Source organism: Mercenaria mercenaria, chromosome 13, assembly GCF_021730395.1.
Source record: "Mercenaria mercenaria strain notata chromosome 13, MADL_Memer_1, whole genome shotgun sequence".
NCBI classification, from domain to species: Eukaryota; Metazoa; Mollusca; class Bivalvia; order Venerida; family Veneridae; genus Mercenaria; species Mercenaria mercenaria.
Window position 1 is genome coordinate 10,856,564 of NC_069373.1, and position 18,509 is coordinate 10,875,072.

The 18,509-nt window shown below is 35.0% G+C and overlaps 1 protein-coding gene across 1 annotated transcript in view; it reads right to left on the bottom strand.

Annotated features, from left to right (window-relative positions):
- The window catches only part of LOC123530524 (sodium- and chloride-dependent GABA transporter 1-like), a 38,553-nt gene extending 21,629 nt beyond the window's left edge, over positions 1–16,924 (bottom strand). Inside the window, exon 1 of the mRNA XM_045311297.2 lies at positions 15,698–16,924. Within this exon, the coding sequence (XP_045167232.2) occupies positions 15,698–15,877 (180 nt within the window). The 5' untranslated portion in view covers positions 15,878–16,924. The remainder of the gene's footprint in view (positions 1–15,697) is intronic.
- Positions 16,925–18,509: the final 1,585 nt, after the last annotated feature.

An 18,509-nucleotide genomic window follows, 5' to 3' on the forward strand; every position in this document is an offset into this window, starting at 1 on the left:
CATTTGGACTTTGTCAAAATACTAAGCTCAACATCGATCTTTTCATGGTTCGACAGGCACTCGTAGTGTAGCCAGGCGTCACATTCATCACATCTTGCTCTTAAATGTATCTTACATCTGACTGTAATGCATGATTTCTAAAAAACTAAATTTAGTTGGGTTATTTTGACATATTTGTCTGAGATTTGTGCGACGGATACAGATTGCGTAAAATGTATCGGCTGCTGTATACGTCACGTGAGCGGCACGCGCGGCTATCGCTACGTTTGTTGTAAAGGCATTTCAACACTGGTCGGTGTTGAACATAGCATGATGAAATATTTTTATCTGTGCTTCTGCAGAGAGCGTATTCATCGAAATACCGCGAGCATAGGAATACCGCGAGCATAGGTTCCACCACTCTATACATAATACGTGTTGTTGTTGAAATACCTATCGCAGATATTTGCATAAACATTTCCTTACTATATATATGTTTGATTCAAAGGAATTAAAAGAAAGCTAGCACAGTTGCATTAGATATAGGAACAATACCAGATATGGCACAAAACCTTCCTGCTTCGGGGTTCGAATTAGATAACTTGCTAGTTTAATTGACTTTAAAATATGTCTAAGTATAAAAATGCTTCAACGAATGTCTCTGATTTGTACCTGACATACTAATCTAGGTACTCCGGGTAACGACAAATGATACACTTAATATAGCAGTATTTAATAATTTAAATTATTATACCTCTCATAAATGCCTAATGTAAATTTCCCATTCGTTAAACTTGAATAATATATATATATATATATATTCCCATGCGCAAAAATCATTATTTCTATTCTGTGCATGTGATATGATCCGTAATTTCATATCATATCACATGTTTGCCTGCGCATGTGATATCATTTTTCATATCTCCTGTTGAGAGATTGATACGATCAATTTTGACGAGGCGCTGATATATATTATAGGATTAAATTACTTTTTCTAGTGTTCATGCATGTTAGAACCTCGCCGAATTTTATTTTTTAAATGATTTGCTCTCCGTGCCCAAAATTTCGAAAACAACTTTTTATAAAATATTGAAGTAGTATTGGCGCCTCTTTGGCATCAGGTATGCGCATGCTCAAGAATGGCCATTTTGGAATCTAGTTTTAGAATGACATCACCTTTCTATTTTAAGAATGACTTCAAAATGTTATAAATAGAAACGATAGTGATAAATCTATTTTTCATACTGAAAAATGACTTTATGTTCTATGAATAGAAAATGTCTCCCAGAAGTATATAGAGCTGGCTTATATACCTATCGAGAGCGTATTCGCGCACATTGAGGGTCAGCCCTACACGGGGAGATAACACGAAAAAAGAAAGCTTTTCGCATGCGTAAAAAAGAACCTCTCGTATAAAAACCATTCGAAAGAAAATGTATAATTATGTATACGAATTCACCAATCATTAAAATAAAAACTATATGAGAATAACTATTTTTAAAATAAATTTATAAGACAAAATAGTACAAATGTTAATTATAAAAATATAGTAACTCATTTCTATATAAGTACTTATAACAAGGCGGTCATTATGGGTGCTTTTCTTTAAAAATAGAAACCAAATTCATCTAATGCTACATCTTATACATAAAGATTTTTTAGCGTTACTGCCTATCAAAACTATTTTCAATAGAAACGTAATTTATCAATCACATAAAGTCTAATGAAATCAGCCTTAATTTTAACTAGTAATTAAATTCTCAAAATTTACAGCCCCACGTCTCAAAAATCGCGTTATTCAGTCAGCTCTATTTTGAAATGCGTTAAAATTGTAATTAAAATCTAATAAATATACATTAATGCCCAAAATTTAAATTAGAATGTAATATATATGATGTCAGCTCCAAACATAAGAAAAGTGACCAAACTATACACCAATACAGTGACTAGTACGACAATACACCAGAAGAAATCACGGATAGATTCTTACAAGAATGTCTAACTCAAGTAAGTTTTATTATTACTATAATTATCTTCCCAAAAATTTATTAAAATGTATATGAGACTCAAATTTCATGTTCAACAATCTGAATTATTTTAATCATAGTTAATGTAAAAACTCAAAAGGTTGATATGTATTACACATATTACGCGTCATGTGTAAAATAATACACACTATTTACTTGTATAGATAAACATAGTCATATGTGTACAATCACTATAAAAATGGAAGTTTTTCAAATCAACTGATATTGTATAGCTTTTAAGCCTGAAAAAAGACATTTAAGAACACCTAATTTATATAGTTTTAATCAAGATAAATGCAATCAAGAATTACGTATGACTAAGGTTAATATCTAATAAAAGTAAAAGATGCCCATATTATCCTTTTGAGCACGATATTTTCACTTCTCAATCAATATCTATATAATTATTTCAGAGAAATGGCTAAACAAACAAAGGGACAAAGTAAAGCCAAACGATGAAAATGAAAACGAGGTAAAAATACACGTAAATAAAACAAGATTATGTACTTGAGAATGACAACTATGGAAATATTGTTTCATTCCAATATATTATGCGATATTACACGATAAGTGTTACCACCATAGCAATATTTTCTAAGCTATGAACAGATCATGATTATTATCAGCATTTTTATGTAACATATGTTTTTGTTTACAGGTGACTGATCTGACACTCAATGAAAGCGAGAAAATAGAAACACGATCTAAACAATACATACAGGTATTTACTTTTCATTTCACAAGACATCAAAATAACTACATATTAGCTAAAATCATCTTTCAACTGATAACTTTTAATAAATCCGTGTAATTGTTTGACATAATATTATTCTTTCTTTTGAGTTACCTAGCACTGGGAAGAAATGTCAAAATTTTCAATTGTAATTTACACCATTTTATTTATTTTGCAGGAAAATGATATATAGAAAGACAAAGTCTAAACCAATCAATTACGAAAGAGGTAATATTTTAAATAATAATGATAAGATAGTGTAATTTATTAAAATGTGTATTGAAATACAGTAGCAATTGTAATTTATTATTATAACAGATTTTTATAGCGCTCTTTTCATCTATAAATAAACGTTCAAAAGCGCTGTTTATATAATTTATACGCACGCAAGTCCATCACTTATTTATTAAATATCATTTATTTGGATGGTAAATCAATATACCTATCACAAATATTCAGTTTGTTTTATTTTTTCCCTTTCAGACAGTGACCCAGTATGGCATTCCATACATAAAACATTTAACCAAGGGAACCTGTTTTTAGATGCATATCTTATGTTTTTATTTTTAAATTCCACCTGAAAAGGACCATTTATAATAGAAAATTAGAAACTTTATATAAATTTGCCAAACGGTAGAAAGTGTACTATACCCAAAAGAATGAAAAAAACGACAATGAAACTTCCATCAAAATTATACCAAATAAAGTATGCTTATGCCGATGAAGTGAAATTCGTACCAAAATCATGTACTTCCCGTGATGTTTTTCTATTATTGATTCATGTTTGAAGGATAGTAAATATTTTATTAGATCAACGATCCACAGAATTTCAAAATCTAAATATAACTGTCAACGATTTTAATTCAAACTGGCTCGGTTTGACAGTTTTTGATTGTAAAAACAATACTGTAAGCATAAACATAAATGCTAAAAATTGTAAATGTATAGAACAAATGATTTTGTTACTTTTGCACGAATTCTCGCACATGCTCACCGGTCCCCTAGAAAGAGACCATAATTTGACATTTTATTCAACTTTCGCTGCTCTTTTGACCCATTTTTTACACAACCAAGAAATACCATTTTTAGACAAAAACATTCTAAATTTATTTCAAATAACAACAGTGAAAAAATGACATACCTGTAGAAATTATCATATCTATTGCAAAATCCACAAGAAATAACTATATCTTTATCTATTCCAGTCTTCTTTGAAAAAAAAATGTTGATATTTTTACACCAGGAAGTGATAATTCCCTGGAGCATTTTTATTTTACCTATAACTTAATAAGGCCATACCAATATAATTAATAAATTTACGCCCCACATATGTTATCCTAAAGCCGTTTTTGCTACTTTTATAACTCGTGTACCGATTCGTGTAGAAGTGCATTTATTGTATGTACTAAATATATAGACCCAGTACACTCACGCTTAATACAATAGTACACCTTCGATATTTGTTCTTACAAAGAAATATTTTTCATGAAAAAAGCTTCTTATTTTAGTCTTTCTTACTCTATTTCGAGCGATTATGTTATATTCTACAAATTTTAAATAAAGTTGAAAAAATAGTTTTTGATTTCTTTTTAACCCCCATTTCAAACATCCTAAATGGACATGTCACGGTACAGGACTTGAATATTAAAACGGGGAGAAAATGTGTAGGCGGCCGGGTAGCTCAGTCGGTAGAGCATCGGAACGGTATTCCGAGGCCCCGGGTTCGAGTCCCGGTCTGGCTGCACATGTTTCTCACCCTGTGACATTTGGCGCCCAACATGGGACCGTGACTGAATATACTCCGAGATCATGTTTACCTTGTACTCTATCCCATTAGAAATTCGAGGACGAATTTCATATAGCGGGGGAGTATGTCACGGTACAGGACTTGAATATTAAAACGGGGAGAAAATGTGTAGGCGGCCGGGTAGCTCAGTCGGTAGAGCATCGGAACGGTATACCGAGGCCCCGGGTTCGAGTCCCGGTCTGGCTGCACATTTTTCTCACCCTGTGACATTTTATGTCACGGTATAGAACTTGAATATAAAAACGGGGAGAAAGTGTGTAGGCAGCCGGGTAGCTCAGTCGGTAGAGCATCAGAACGGTATTCCGAGGCACGGGTTCGAGTCCCGGTCTGACTGCACATTTTTCTCACCCTGTGACAATTTGGCGCCCAACGTGGGGCCGTGGCATGCTTGCTTGGTCAGTCTAACAGCGCTTGCAATATTATGTACATCCGGAATTCGAGGACGAATTTCCAGTTTGTGGGGGTGTATGTCACGGTACGGACTTGGTCACGTAAGGGGAGATTATGTGTCAGGCAGCTGGTGAGCTCAGTCGGTAGAGCACTCGCCCTGTAATCGAGGGGTCCCGGGTTCGAGCCCCCGGACTGACTGCACATTTTTCTCACCCTGCGACAGACACTAAACATTCGAAGTGTTTTAACATAGCCTCCGTAACTTTAAGGTTACTGTCGAAATTTGGCGTACCGCTAAATTTCTTTTTATGGTCGATAAATAAAATAATAAATATTGCCCAAATTATTATTTACTTGAATCGGTAAATGAAGTATAAATGACTCCTTACTTAAACCAATTTTAATTACACGCATCAATATATCTGACGCCTTTATAGCCCTTTTACTTAGTAAGATTTATTCTTAACGGGCTAGCCATACCTCTGCGGGCATGTTTTGACTAGTACAGCAGTAATAAAAGTCATCTAGCCCGTTCCAGTTACTAAGCCCTATTTTTAAACCGATATAAATGTCAATTTAAAACACTATTTACTTCATTTTTGAACCGATACAATAGTAATTAACTTCAAATTGTAATTACGAATCCATCCATTACACATACTAGCCCTAATATAAAACGATTATAAATGTCAGTGCCTAAGTTTAATATTCAGCCTGGAATTTTAATGGCATTTTTTTGTACGGTATATAAAGGCGTTACATTTGAATCCAAGTCATTGCTCACCGTTTGAATTCAAGAATTTATTTTTGAATGAGGTAAGGAAACTTTTGTTTTCTATTAGTAGATATGCTACTAAAGAATAACTGGCAGACTTGTTTTGATAATTTAAACTATGTAATACCTAGTTTGCAAAGTTTGCACCATTTCATTTTTATGACGTCATCATTTGGCGCTAAATTCAAAATATACGTCTTAAATTTTGCAAATACTATATCTTCCTTACTAATGAAACCATATTAATAATCTTGGTGTCAAACGTAAGCGCTTGACAAGAACATTACAGGCATCCGACCGGAAATGAAATCACTCGTGCGTAAAATATCGATTTCCATCTTTATTACTCGACCGAATATACTCGTGTTTGGTATCCTACGAATAGTTTTGACTAGTACTATCTCATTGTTTGCACTAAAAGGATATGGGGTCATTCACGCGTAAAATGCGTCAAAGTAAGCTTACACTTTGATATCCAAAATGGCAGTGAACGAATTTACAGGGCGAAGTATAATTAATAGAATCAAAGCAACGTTCTGATTAGTCAGTAAAGGTTACAGCAATGCTTTTATTGGCTAGTGATACGACGCATTCTGATTGGTTTAATTCTCAAAGAAAGTCTATCTTACTTGTTAAAACTTGTCAGTCATTTGTTTGGTTCAAAGCTGTTCCAAACTGGAATGTTATTTTACTTACAAAATCTGTAGATAGTATTGATGCAATTCTTCATTTAGAATTGCTAGAGACGCTTATTGCGAAGTATGATATCAATTTTTGAAACGAAATAAAATACAATAAAGGAATATGTTGTTTTATTTGTGTACACCACAACACATACCGACGCTTCATCTTTTCTGTCAAATCAAATTCGAACGTATGGATTATAAATAACAAAGACATATTATTCTTTCAATCTTTTATTGCCAAAGCTTTATCACTAAAACAGACTACATGTATCAACTAAAATGAGACAAAATAAAGTCATCATTCAACTTCTTGCAATTCACATCAGACGGTTTTAAAATGTCCTTCATTTTTCGTCCGGAACATCGATTCATAATGTAATATACGCAATATAGCCCGCATATATTTGAATCCGTATCCTGTATTGTAAGTTCATCCAATAACGCTTCTTTAACGCTTGCTCAAAATGAACTTTGTAGTGCTCTGGTCTATTACCTAGTGAATCGAAAAATTCGTCGGGTCCTCTCTTAGGAAAATAAAAAGCCACCCAATGTTTTCCTGATCCCTGGCTCGTGACGTATTGTCCTCTACGGATCTGAAGTTGGTCCGCAGCGCATATTGTCACAGGGTACTCTTTTTAACATTTCCTCGAGTTCGTAGTTATTCATTTTAAAATGTATAGGTGTTCCAATCCATAGTATCTTGGGTCATGCTTTCGCGATATTTCTTACGTCGTGGGCTGTCTAAATCACGACTCAAAGGTGTGTCCATTTTATCCCTATGCCGCTTCAGATCACTATGCTTTCGTGACCGTCTTATTTCCGACCTAGCAATATCAACCGCTTGGGCTACAGGTGTCACAAGTTTTACTACGGGGAGATCTTCCCCTTTTTGTTTTTGTTTCATTGCTTCCCTTTCTTGTACCTCTTTTAATTCGGCCATTTTTCTTCGATATGCACCGCTTCCTACAAAGTAACGGCCCATATGATCAGGCCGTACGTATCCGTCCCTCAGGTCTTTGAAATGTTGTATCCATTTTTCCGGGTCCGGTTTATCTGGGACCCATTTTTCTTGTTTGTAATTGTACACTTCTAAGGAGCCCATTTTGGCGTGGTGAAAAGTTAAAGCACGCCAATCCTTCTTACAACGTTCATTCATCATCATCGGACTCTTGACCGTCATCAGCTTCTTTATTATCATCCATTGAATATTCTTCTTTGCTTTCATGATCGGGCCACAACTCATCAAATAGGTCTTTTCTAAGCGCAATGGCTTGTCGAATAGATTCTTTGACAGTCATACCGTGCTGACTTCTTAGTTTCTTAGCCGACTGTAGAATCTGCTGCTGAGTAGGATGGTTTTGTAGCTCATAAAAGTCAATTAGAAATCGGGCATAATTATTTCTCAGTCTCTTTCTTAGTTGAGGCAATTTGTCATTAGCGGTGCGACGGTAAGCTTCTTCAAAAGAGAGCCCTTGTTCCGTATATTTGTTAACTTTAGCTCTGAATTGTTCTTTAATAGATTGTCTGAGAGGATCCTGAAAACGTTTATCCCATATCTCACGGCGTGATCGCTCTTCTATAATTTCAACTTTTATACGTTTACCGGGAGGTCCCTTGATCAAAGATCGCTTCTTTACAAAGCTTGTGTCATTATTTCTATTTCCTGTTTCATCATCACTATCATCATCATGGTCATCATAATCCTCCTCCTCATCTTCATCCTTGTCATCATTTTTGTCCGATAAGTATCCTTCTCCATTGAAATAGTCTTCTTGTTTATATTCATCACCTGTTCGTTTTCTCTTTTCTGGATTGTTCGCCTCGAAAATGTTATCGCGTAAACAGTGTTGTTCTGGGGTGCTCGATTTTAAGTCTATTACCAAATAACCATGCGGTCTTGATGTCGCTCGTTCAAACCGTTTCATAAAGATGTTACTAGACGAAGGGTAAATTCTTCTTGCCAATGTAGCAACTTGTTGTCTGTCAATAGGATTATTAAATAGCACCGGATACTGCGTATTCAAAGCGATATCTCTACAAGCTTTTACCTCGAGGGAACAAATTTTGAGTGAGATATACGACAGATATGTTCCTGTGGTGACTGCCCTTGGTAAAGAGATCAGCAATTCTTTGATCGTATTTAGCTTCAGTCATCAAGTCGTCAAAGACCAGCAGGTTCCTTTGATTGACATTTATATATTGGGAATCGTTTAGGTAGTCTGGAATACCGTGTACAAATTCGATCCCGGGAATTTCACGCTGAAGTTCGTCATACAATGGTTGCCATTGTCCAAAACACCATATGATACGCTGAGGCTGAGGTCTTACAAGACTTGATGATAACAGTTTTCTTGTCCATTCAGTTTTTCCACTACCACTAGGTCCTGAAACCACCATAGAAAATGGATGTTGAAATGTCATCTCTCTTGAAGTGTTCAATATTTGTAATGATGGTCGTCACTCAAATGCTTATTACGTTAATGTCTCAGCATGGCGTCGCGCCTAGAGAATGACTGGTGACATAGAGGGCACTTATTCATTTGTGAAGCAGATGTAAAATTATTTTTCATACAACAAGACACTGCTTTGTGTTCTTACAAATTTTAAATGTCATTCTTACGCTTTTAAGACATATTTTGCTGTCAGAATTATTGTCAGTAATGGTGGTGGTGTGGTGGTGGTGATGGTAGAGGTGTTGGACGTGGTAGTGGTGGTGGAGAAGGTAGTGGTGTGGTGGAGGTGGTGGTGGAGATCGAGGTGGTGGTGGTGGTGGAAGTGGAGGAGGAGGTGGTGATGGTGGTGGTGGTGGTAGTGGTGGAGATGGAGGTGGTGGTGGTGGTGGTAGTGGTGGAGGTGGTGGAGATGGAGGTGGTGGTGGTGGTGGTGGTGGTGGATATGGAGGTGGTGGTGGTGGTGGTGGTGGTGGAGTTGGAGGAAGTGGTGGTGGTGGTGGTGGAGATAGAGGTGGTGGTGGTGGTGGAGGTGCAGGTGGAGGAGGTGGTGGTGGTGGTGGTGTGGTGGTGGTGGTGGTGGTGGTGGAGATGGAGGTGGTGGTGGCGGTGGAGGTGGAGGTGGAGGAGGTGGTGGTGGTGGAGGAGGTTGAGGTGGAGTTTGTGATGGTGGAGGTGGTGGTGGTGGTGTGGTGGTGGTGGTGGTGTGGTGGTGGTGGTGGAGATGGAGGTGGTGGTGGTGTGGTGGTGGTGGTGGAGGAGGAGGTGGTGGTGGTGTGTGGTTATGGTGTGGTGGTGGAGGTTGAGGTGGTGGTGGTGGTGGTGCAATGATTGTTGTTATTTTTATAGTATTTCTACTGTTTGTGTCAATATTATGAATGTTTTGTGCTTCAATTAAGACTGCGTCGATTTTAGGAAGACGTTGTATGATTAATTTCCACTGCTTAAGGTTAAGTTGTATTCCGATGATACTTGCGGTGTGATTTATGAAACTTCTCAAATACGCCAGGATTTCACTAGCCCTATTGCAGACAGTAATTTAAACGTTTTGCTGTATCTCGAGCTGTTTTATATAGTGGCAGGCAGTCTGGTTTTCATTCACTTTAATTTCATAATCTACGTATGTAGCTGAGTTCGTAGTCGAAAACGCTAAAGCGAAAGGCAAGGTGAATATAACAATAAGTATAATCGTGCATATGATGATTGCTTTTTGTCGTTTGATGATGACATTTGACTGGCGAGATACTGTAAGCTTTGACGTCTAAAGTCAGACTGAATTGACTAACTAAAGCGTGTTCTAATATCCACGTTTCGAAGGGCCTCGTTTTCAAAGCAAGGCTTATGTAAAAAGGGAGTGATTTCATTGTGGTATGAATTCTAAAGTTAGAATGATTTATCTGACTCGAGCGCGTTCTTATATACAATTCACTTTCTGAATTCGCGATGTCATTCGTCAATAATATTGAGCGTTGATTGGTTAAAATTTCGACGTTTTTATCGGCCAAAACGACTTTATTGTAGATGTTTCATTGGTTCGTTTTTCCAGCCTTCTGATTGGCTATTTTATGTTTAGAAACGACGGTATTAACCTGTATTCTAAATGGATAAAGAGTGGCGTACAAGTGTTGGTTCATTTTAGCGTGGGATATTGGTGAGTTTACATCTGTTGAGTAGGTAATATTTTGTCTTATAATTTCATTTTATAAATAGTTATTCTCATATAGTTTTTATTTTAATGATTGGTCAAGTCGTAGACATTATTATACATTTTCTTTCGAATGGTTTTTATACGAGAGGTTCTTTTTTACGCATGCGTATAGCATTTGTTTTCGTGTTATCTCCCCGTGAAGGGCTGACCCTCAATGTGCGCGAACACGCTCTCGATAGGTATATAAGTCGGCTCTATCTACTTCATAAAGTCATTTTCTATTCATAGAACATAAGTATGAAAACTAGATTTATCCCTATCGTTTCAATTTATAACATTTTGAAGTCATTCTTAATATGACAATTAATAGCATAATGAATAATTGATAGCAATTTTGCTTTCTCCACCCTAAAGAATATGGATTGTTTTGAAAATTCAGTAAAATGCCAATATTTTCATCAATTTGAGTTCAAATCACTTGAAATTTTCAGTGTGTTAAAGTTTTGGTCCATACCTGTTTAAAAATAACATGCATTATAAATTATCATTTGACAACTTAAAGGCAAAGAAAAACGAGAATATGAGAAACCCTTAGAATACGAGAAAAGGGACATATGTTTTTTTTAGAAATAAGAAAGTTATCGTTTTTCGAATGTTACTGCTGTCAGTTTCGGCATTGACGCAACGTTGAAATACGCACATAAAGGTGAATGATATGTAAACCTCTCGGCTAAACGTATCATATTGCTTGAATATAAAAGTAAAAGTCTTATTACACAACAAGGGCGTCACGATTTCTGAATGCTAACAAGTAAAGACAGAGTCTTTAGGAAATTTGTGCAAATTGATGGTGTCTTGAGGATTGGAACATGAATTATAGGTTATTTACTGTTACTGTTGACATTTAGGTGCATGCATCAACTGCACCGGAAAAGTTGTAAAATATATGGCCAGGTATATGACACTTATGTTGAACTAATAACTTATCGGTACGGAAGACGGAAAATATTTCCCAGCGGAGAAAATTGCTTTAAACTAATAAATTAATAAAATTAGTTATTGTTTGTCGCAGAATATCTGATGTACCGTATTTTACATTACTACTATTAAGCACTGGAAAAAAATACAATTTTGCAAATCAGTGTTGCCAAACATTTTGATTTACAGCAGTATTTCTGGAAGGGATGAAATAACGTTTTATAACTAAACTGTTAGTAATAATCTATTATTCCTAATGCTTACTTCCTGAAATGATAAAATTTCTTCAAATTGTTATATATTTTATATGTATACAGCCTGTTAAGAACTACCAGAAATTATTCATTTTTTCAAATTCTTAGTTATTGAACACTACGACAAAGTGTTTAACAATTTAACAAGCCTTTTCAGAATTACAAGCACCTTTTGAAAACCATCCGTACAAGGCGATGCCGATAGGAACGGTTATCTTTGCTATGAATAATGCAAATTCTTAGAAACTTCACCGATACATTTTGTCAAAATGTTTAAACAATTCAACTAATCTTTTCAGAATTTCAATTCAGAATTAAAATTCAACCAGCCTATTCAGAATTAACATTCAGCAAACATATTTAGAAACAAAATTCACCCAGCCTATTTAGCATTAAAATTTTACCAGCATATTCAGAATTTAAATTCAACCAGCATATTCAGAATACCGGCTACTCCAGAAAACCAGTCATACAAGGAGATACCCAATGAAACGTTCATCACTATGAAAACTCCTATTACAAACGCAAAGTATTGAAGACACTGTAATCGACATACCTGAAGAAAACATATTTTAGTGTATTGATGTCTTAACCATCCTATTCAAAAATACTAGCAACTTTTTAAAACAAAATCCGGTCAGAGACATTTTTGCATCACATGAATAATTTGTCAACACAACAACACCGTTTAATTGTGTTTTTTAGATAAATTACCCTGTAAAGAAACACTTTATCGCATGTAAGTAAGATTGTAAAGAAAGTTAACGCCTTTTCGCAGGTAAGTAAAACATATCTATGGTATATGAAATAATATCCAGTATCATACTAGACTATTGAACGAAAAGACAACACAGTGGAGCAGGTTTAGTATGTAAATTAACCAAGAATGAAATTATTCACGGAAGAAATACATCCGAGTTTTCCTGACTGACCTATATTTCTTACACGTGGAAATAAAATGACGTCACGACCAAAATGCTGAATGGCATAATATATAATATTCACTTTGTCTGTTTTAGAAGATATGGCAAAAGTCTTTTTTAGAGAAAAACTCTTGTGCCCATCCAGCCCATAATCGATAGAAAAAAACCCACATTTTGTGTACTATAAGTATAGGTTATAAGTTTAATACAGCAGTTTTAAGATATTAACTTCGAGCAAGTGTTAGCAAAGCGAGAAGTTAATTGTATTCAGCTTATAACCGTCTTATAGTTAGCTCCAGGTACAGGTACAGTGTTATTGGGCGGAGTCTATTAAATCGTAACATTTAACAATAAAATTTAGTACATACAGTATGTATGTGAAATAGAATGGCCAGATTTGAACGGAATGGAGCAATTCCATTGGCAGAGCAACTTGGGCGAACTGTAATTCACCAAACACAACCTCGACATACCTATCTGTATTATGCTTGTATTAAAACTTAATGACACTAGATCATTTTCTTTGCACATTCCAACTCAACTTCTCCTTTCAATAGAATTGTAAATCGTCAGATTGATACGATATGGTATGAATGAGATGAATGGTTTAGAATAGCACCAAAGTCAGAAAAATATGCGATTATTCAATAAATAAACTAAAACTTATGCATCCGGATTCAGCAATTGTACCTATATTTTTGTTACTACCTGTAGAAAAGCATGTCTACCATATAATATATTTTACCTGAACAGTAAACGGAAACGAAACGCAAGGGATGCGTGACCATTTTAATAAGAAACGTTGCTACTAGAAAAAAATGATGAAAACTGAAAAGACCAGGAAACCTAGAAAAAATAACGGTGTGTATTGGAAAAAGCTATACCGCCAACAAACCAGTAACACTTCAATGGAAGAATGCTATGTACATTATGTAAATGGTTAATGCAGGCCCGCTCACCAAACGAAAAAAAAAAACATTCAAAATCACTACCAAGTGATTACGAGAGTATTTTTCGATAGGAATTTCAGGCCGGTTTGCCGATTTTACAAACTTTGATCTCAAGAAATTCGCATGGTTCTACTATTAGAGAAACATGATGAATTTAGGTCGTTTATATAGGTAATACATATCTTAAAGTGTGTTGCTTTTTCCCAAAAAGCAAAGCATCATGCGTAAATTAATGATCTGGTCATGGAGTTGCGAAGTAAGTGATAAATGTTTGCAAAATAACATCTTCTCAAAAGAAAACTAAAGAAAACAAGATGGAATTGGAACCTAAAAGTTAAATTTTCGAAAAAAAAAATGAATCTGATAATGAACTTTTGTGAAAACCTTCTATTATGCATGATGTAACTTTCTTTCATCTCATACCGAAATTCTGTCCTCGTTTTCTGTAAGTTTTACTCTGTCTAATTATTTTGGTTTATGTGTATATATTAATTATGTACACATCCGTACATACACAGCTTTAGGGTTTTATGTTTGGTATAATACAAAATATAGATAAGGGGACCGCGTGTTTAGAAAGGTGTTTCCCCTCGAAAACAATTTTAAATATGTAGACTGGATTAGAGTAAAAAGACAATTAGTTTCCCGGACTAACAGCCATGACCGAAAAGAAACAAAAATCTGCTCGTAACACAAATTATAAACACTTATTTATACAATTAGTACGAATGAAATAAAAGTTAGGAATCCCGTCATTAATCGAATAGACCCTAACTAGGCAACAGGTAAACGTATTTTTAAAACATTCGAAGAGGGGAAATTGAATTTCTAATAAACATAGTTGCCAAGACGATTAGCTGATATAAAACATTTTGACATTCATAGCTTCATTCTGCCGTTGATACATAAAGTGATAAGTACCGAGATATCTCTCTTTCAACGTTTAGTAGCAAAAGTAACTTCTAAGCTAGCACCTATGCAGTTAAGTAATGATTATATGTACATACATTACGTATAGAGGCATTGTAGAGTTGCTAAAAATATTGTAGTATTTCAATATACACATTATCGGTCTTGCCAGTGGCATAAAAACGTTTGCAACGATAATAAATGTCAATATTGAACACACAATTTCGTATGACTTCACGTTTCGCAGTAATTTCTGCGTTATTAAGTTTACATTCAATTAAAACAAATAGTTTTATAGATTATTAGAAATCCATCCACATGTTACATACAGTTTATACAAGAACTGCAAAAGTTAAAGTTAATATCTATGTTTCACAATATCGTCTAGTAATATAAAGTGTCATCTCTATCTAAAACTTTAAATCATTCAATGTTTGAATCAGAGAGTGAAAAATTTAACTTTCTTACGTCAGAAATATCAAACTTACACGTAATATATGTAAGCATTACAGAAACAACTGATACCGATATTACAACTATGCACGACATTGCAACGGGCAGAGGTGGGCAATGATTTTAGCAATATTTCAGGTGCAATATTCTTGGGATGAAGCTGTAACAATAAAAACTACCGCTCCGAATATAGAAAAATAGCTTTAAATGCCTATAAAATACCACTAATGAATATATCAGTATAAAAGATAAAGAAAATGTAGTAAAGCTTTGCAAATGTTGCTGTAAAAAAACGAATGTGAATGACATCATGTCAATAGAATCGGCGTAAAATTACCTAGACAAACCCTATCGACAGTATAGCAATTGATAAAAAATTATTTCGGTCATGATAATAGATAAATTATTCTTATCGAGATGATAGTTTCTTTAACATTAGAAACGGAAAAATGCATAAGGGGCTTGATAACAACAGTTCGTAAACAAGACAACATAAAATTAGGTTGACAAACCCGGTCAACAGTATCGCTATTTATTACACAAATTATTTCGATCAAACAAAATGAAAATGATATCAATGAATTATTCTAATAGGGATTATAAGATTATTATTCTTGAACATTACAAAATGTATAATCTCAACATTGGAAACGGAAACATATATAAGTTTCTTGATAATAACAAGCACGTCAAAAAAGAAAAAAAAAACACATATATGTAACAAAAACTTACGGAAATAGTACAGCTGTTTTCCGACTGTTTTCCGCCGCGAGTAAAATAAAAATCCTGTACAATCTTACTTCCAGACCATTCGATGATTGATGTGAATATACATTGTGCCCTATGCTTTATCTTTTTTTGAGGTAGAGTTATGTATCCAGGGTGGCGAATCACGTGATCGTTGTACGTCATATCGATATTCCGCAAAGAAGAAATTATCAACAAAAGTCGTCGATTCAAATCTTCAAATCAATGTAAGTTTTTTTTATTTCTCAACCAATTTCTATGAAATGTGTTGCATGCGAAGGAGAAACAGTATTCTATCTCCCTTGTTAATGGTTTCCTTCTAGACTGCCGCTAAATATTCAAAAACCCTGGAAAACCTTTTCTACTCGGCCAGATCGCATTGGCTTATCCACCAAGAAAATGTTATTTTTGACATGTATTTTATACAAATCCTGTTCCGGTGGTCATGTATTCGCAAAGGAATAAGGTCAGTAATTCGGTCGAAAATGTGCTTCCGTGGTGTAGTCGAAAGAAGTCCATAATAAATAGATCCTAATTTTCCCATTTTTTGCGCAAATTCTTGTAGAACGAGTGCTTTAATCACCATTTTTCACTACAAGAATACATTCTGCATGAGATGAGACGGTTTTCATGTTGATACACCCCACATGGCAAGTTTTGCAGATCGAAACCGGAAGTAGGTGTTTATTGCGCGGACGAGAGCAAATATGCGCCAATTTTCAGGGTAGCAAACCACAACTGACTGGCATTTCACTAGGAACTACATAACCCCCTATTTTCTTTTCATTTTTTCGTTAATTTGTGATAGAACTTCCATGAAAAATAGGTGTAGGAAAAAGTGATGTTCTCTAAAGATACGTAAAGACGACCTGAAGTTGTCGTTTTTTATATGAAACAAAGAAGGATTTGAATTACTGACCTTTAACCCAAAGAAAACTTCCAAAGTTTTCTATTTACTCGAATGAAACATATTTAATACGAAATCAGAGTATCAGTGAAAGGTAAAACGTGTATTTTGTAAATATGCTAATCCACAAAGAAAACAATTTTACGCTAATCCACCAAGTCATTTTTTTCAGGAGCATGGCCGATTCAGAAACGGGTGATTTAGCTAACCTCTGTGGAACTTGTGGAAGAAGTTTTAAGTACAAAAGAAATCTATATACCCATGAGAAAGAGCATGCTGGTACTTTGCCGTTCCATTGTTGTGGAAAGTCATTCGCTTCTCACCAAAGTCTACGACGACACAGGTAATAAGCATGTTTACACTAGTACAATTAGCAGACATAATTAGTGATCGATCTGTTTGGCAACTATTGGTATGCTTTGTCGCTACTGTCCTTCAGTTTGTAAACTACGAATCCGGGCTATATCTTATACAGTTATAAATCGAATTTTATATAACTTTATTAAGCCTGAGAGCATACGATGCACAGCATCGCGCTGACTAAATCAAATGTCAAGTCTCACGGGAGATTTAAACCTGTTATATAGAGTTAAATAACAAAATTTGTGTCCGATATATAGCTTACACATAAATGTATCATTTATTCATACATGTACATGTCCGCTAGTGTTAAAAAAATACCACACCATCCAGCATGCAGGATGGGCCTCGGACCTTGATAGGAATGAAATATACTTAGGAAATAAAAATATGTCTCTATATTTTATCAGGTGAATAATATATGGGCGGGACTTTGGATGCGTATTAATTGAATAACGAGTGCGTAGCACGAGTGATTTAATTACTCGCATCTAAGCGACCACCCATATATAATAAAATGCCATTTGGTTGCTTTTATTATTTAGTTTTGATTTTAAACCATGCTTAATACGTGTATTTCCGGACGTCCATAACTTACAATCTAGGGTCAAAAACAAAATCAGTTGAATAGTCTTTAAGTTCTGTTCTACACAAGCGTTATAAAATATAATAAAGGGAGTTAATTCCGAAATGGGGCAGCAAAGAGGTAAGTTACATTGGTTGATAAATTACTTAAGAAAAATTGAAGAGACTATTGTTTCTGTTTGTTCACATGATTGTGACTAGAAAATACATGGAAGCAAAGCTTTGTTGACTCTTTGGAACAAGTGGGTCCTCATTACTTATGCTTTTGTTTCATGTGCCTTGATAAGGAACTTGAATTTTTGTACGCAGCATTACACACAGGGCATATTTTCCGTTTTTTTCTTCATGATGTGTTGCCATATGAGACTTCAGCCCAGAGTACATGCTTGTATTCAGTTCACAAATGTCACATGAATATTTCTGGTCTTTCTTTCTCATTTCTTTCGTGTTCATTTAGGCCTGGTTGTGTAGAAAATACTTTGTGGCATGTGGTACAAACAAACTGTTTGTTTTCTCCGTGAACACTGCACCTGTAATAGAATATGTGAGACACTCAGTCATAGAATCATAGGCGCTGAATAACCTGGATTAATTATTTCCTGATACTACTCTCTATAAAATACATAAAGAAGGCTACACGAGCGCAATCATTTTCAGGAACGGAAGTAGCTGGTTCATATCTCAATGTGACAGTTGTATGTGTAACTGCGCCCACTTATTCACTTAGTCTATGGAACCCATGATTGCACTACTTATCACGTGACAGTTTTCGCCAGAGCCATACTTTTACGTGCAAAGAAACAGAGTTCTAACACGACCCGCAACATTTCCTATATAAACAAGCGCATCCAATTGCCGTCCGTGTTTTTTTTTTTTTTTTTTTTTTGACGTTACAATGAAATGATGCAATGCGTTAAACAAAGTTCGGATACTTTAAAAGATTTT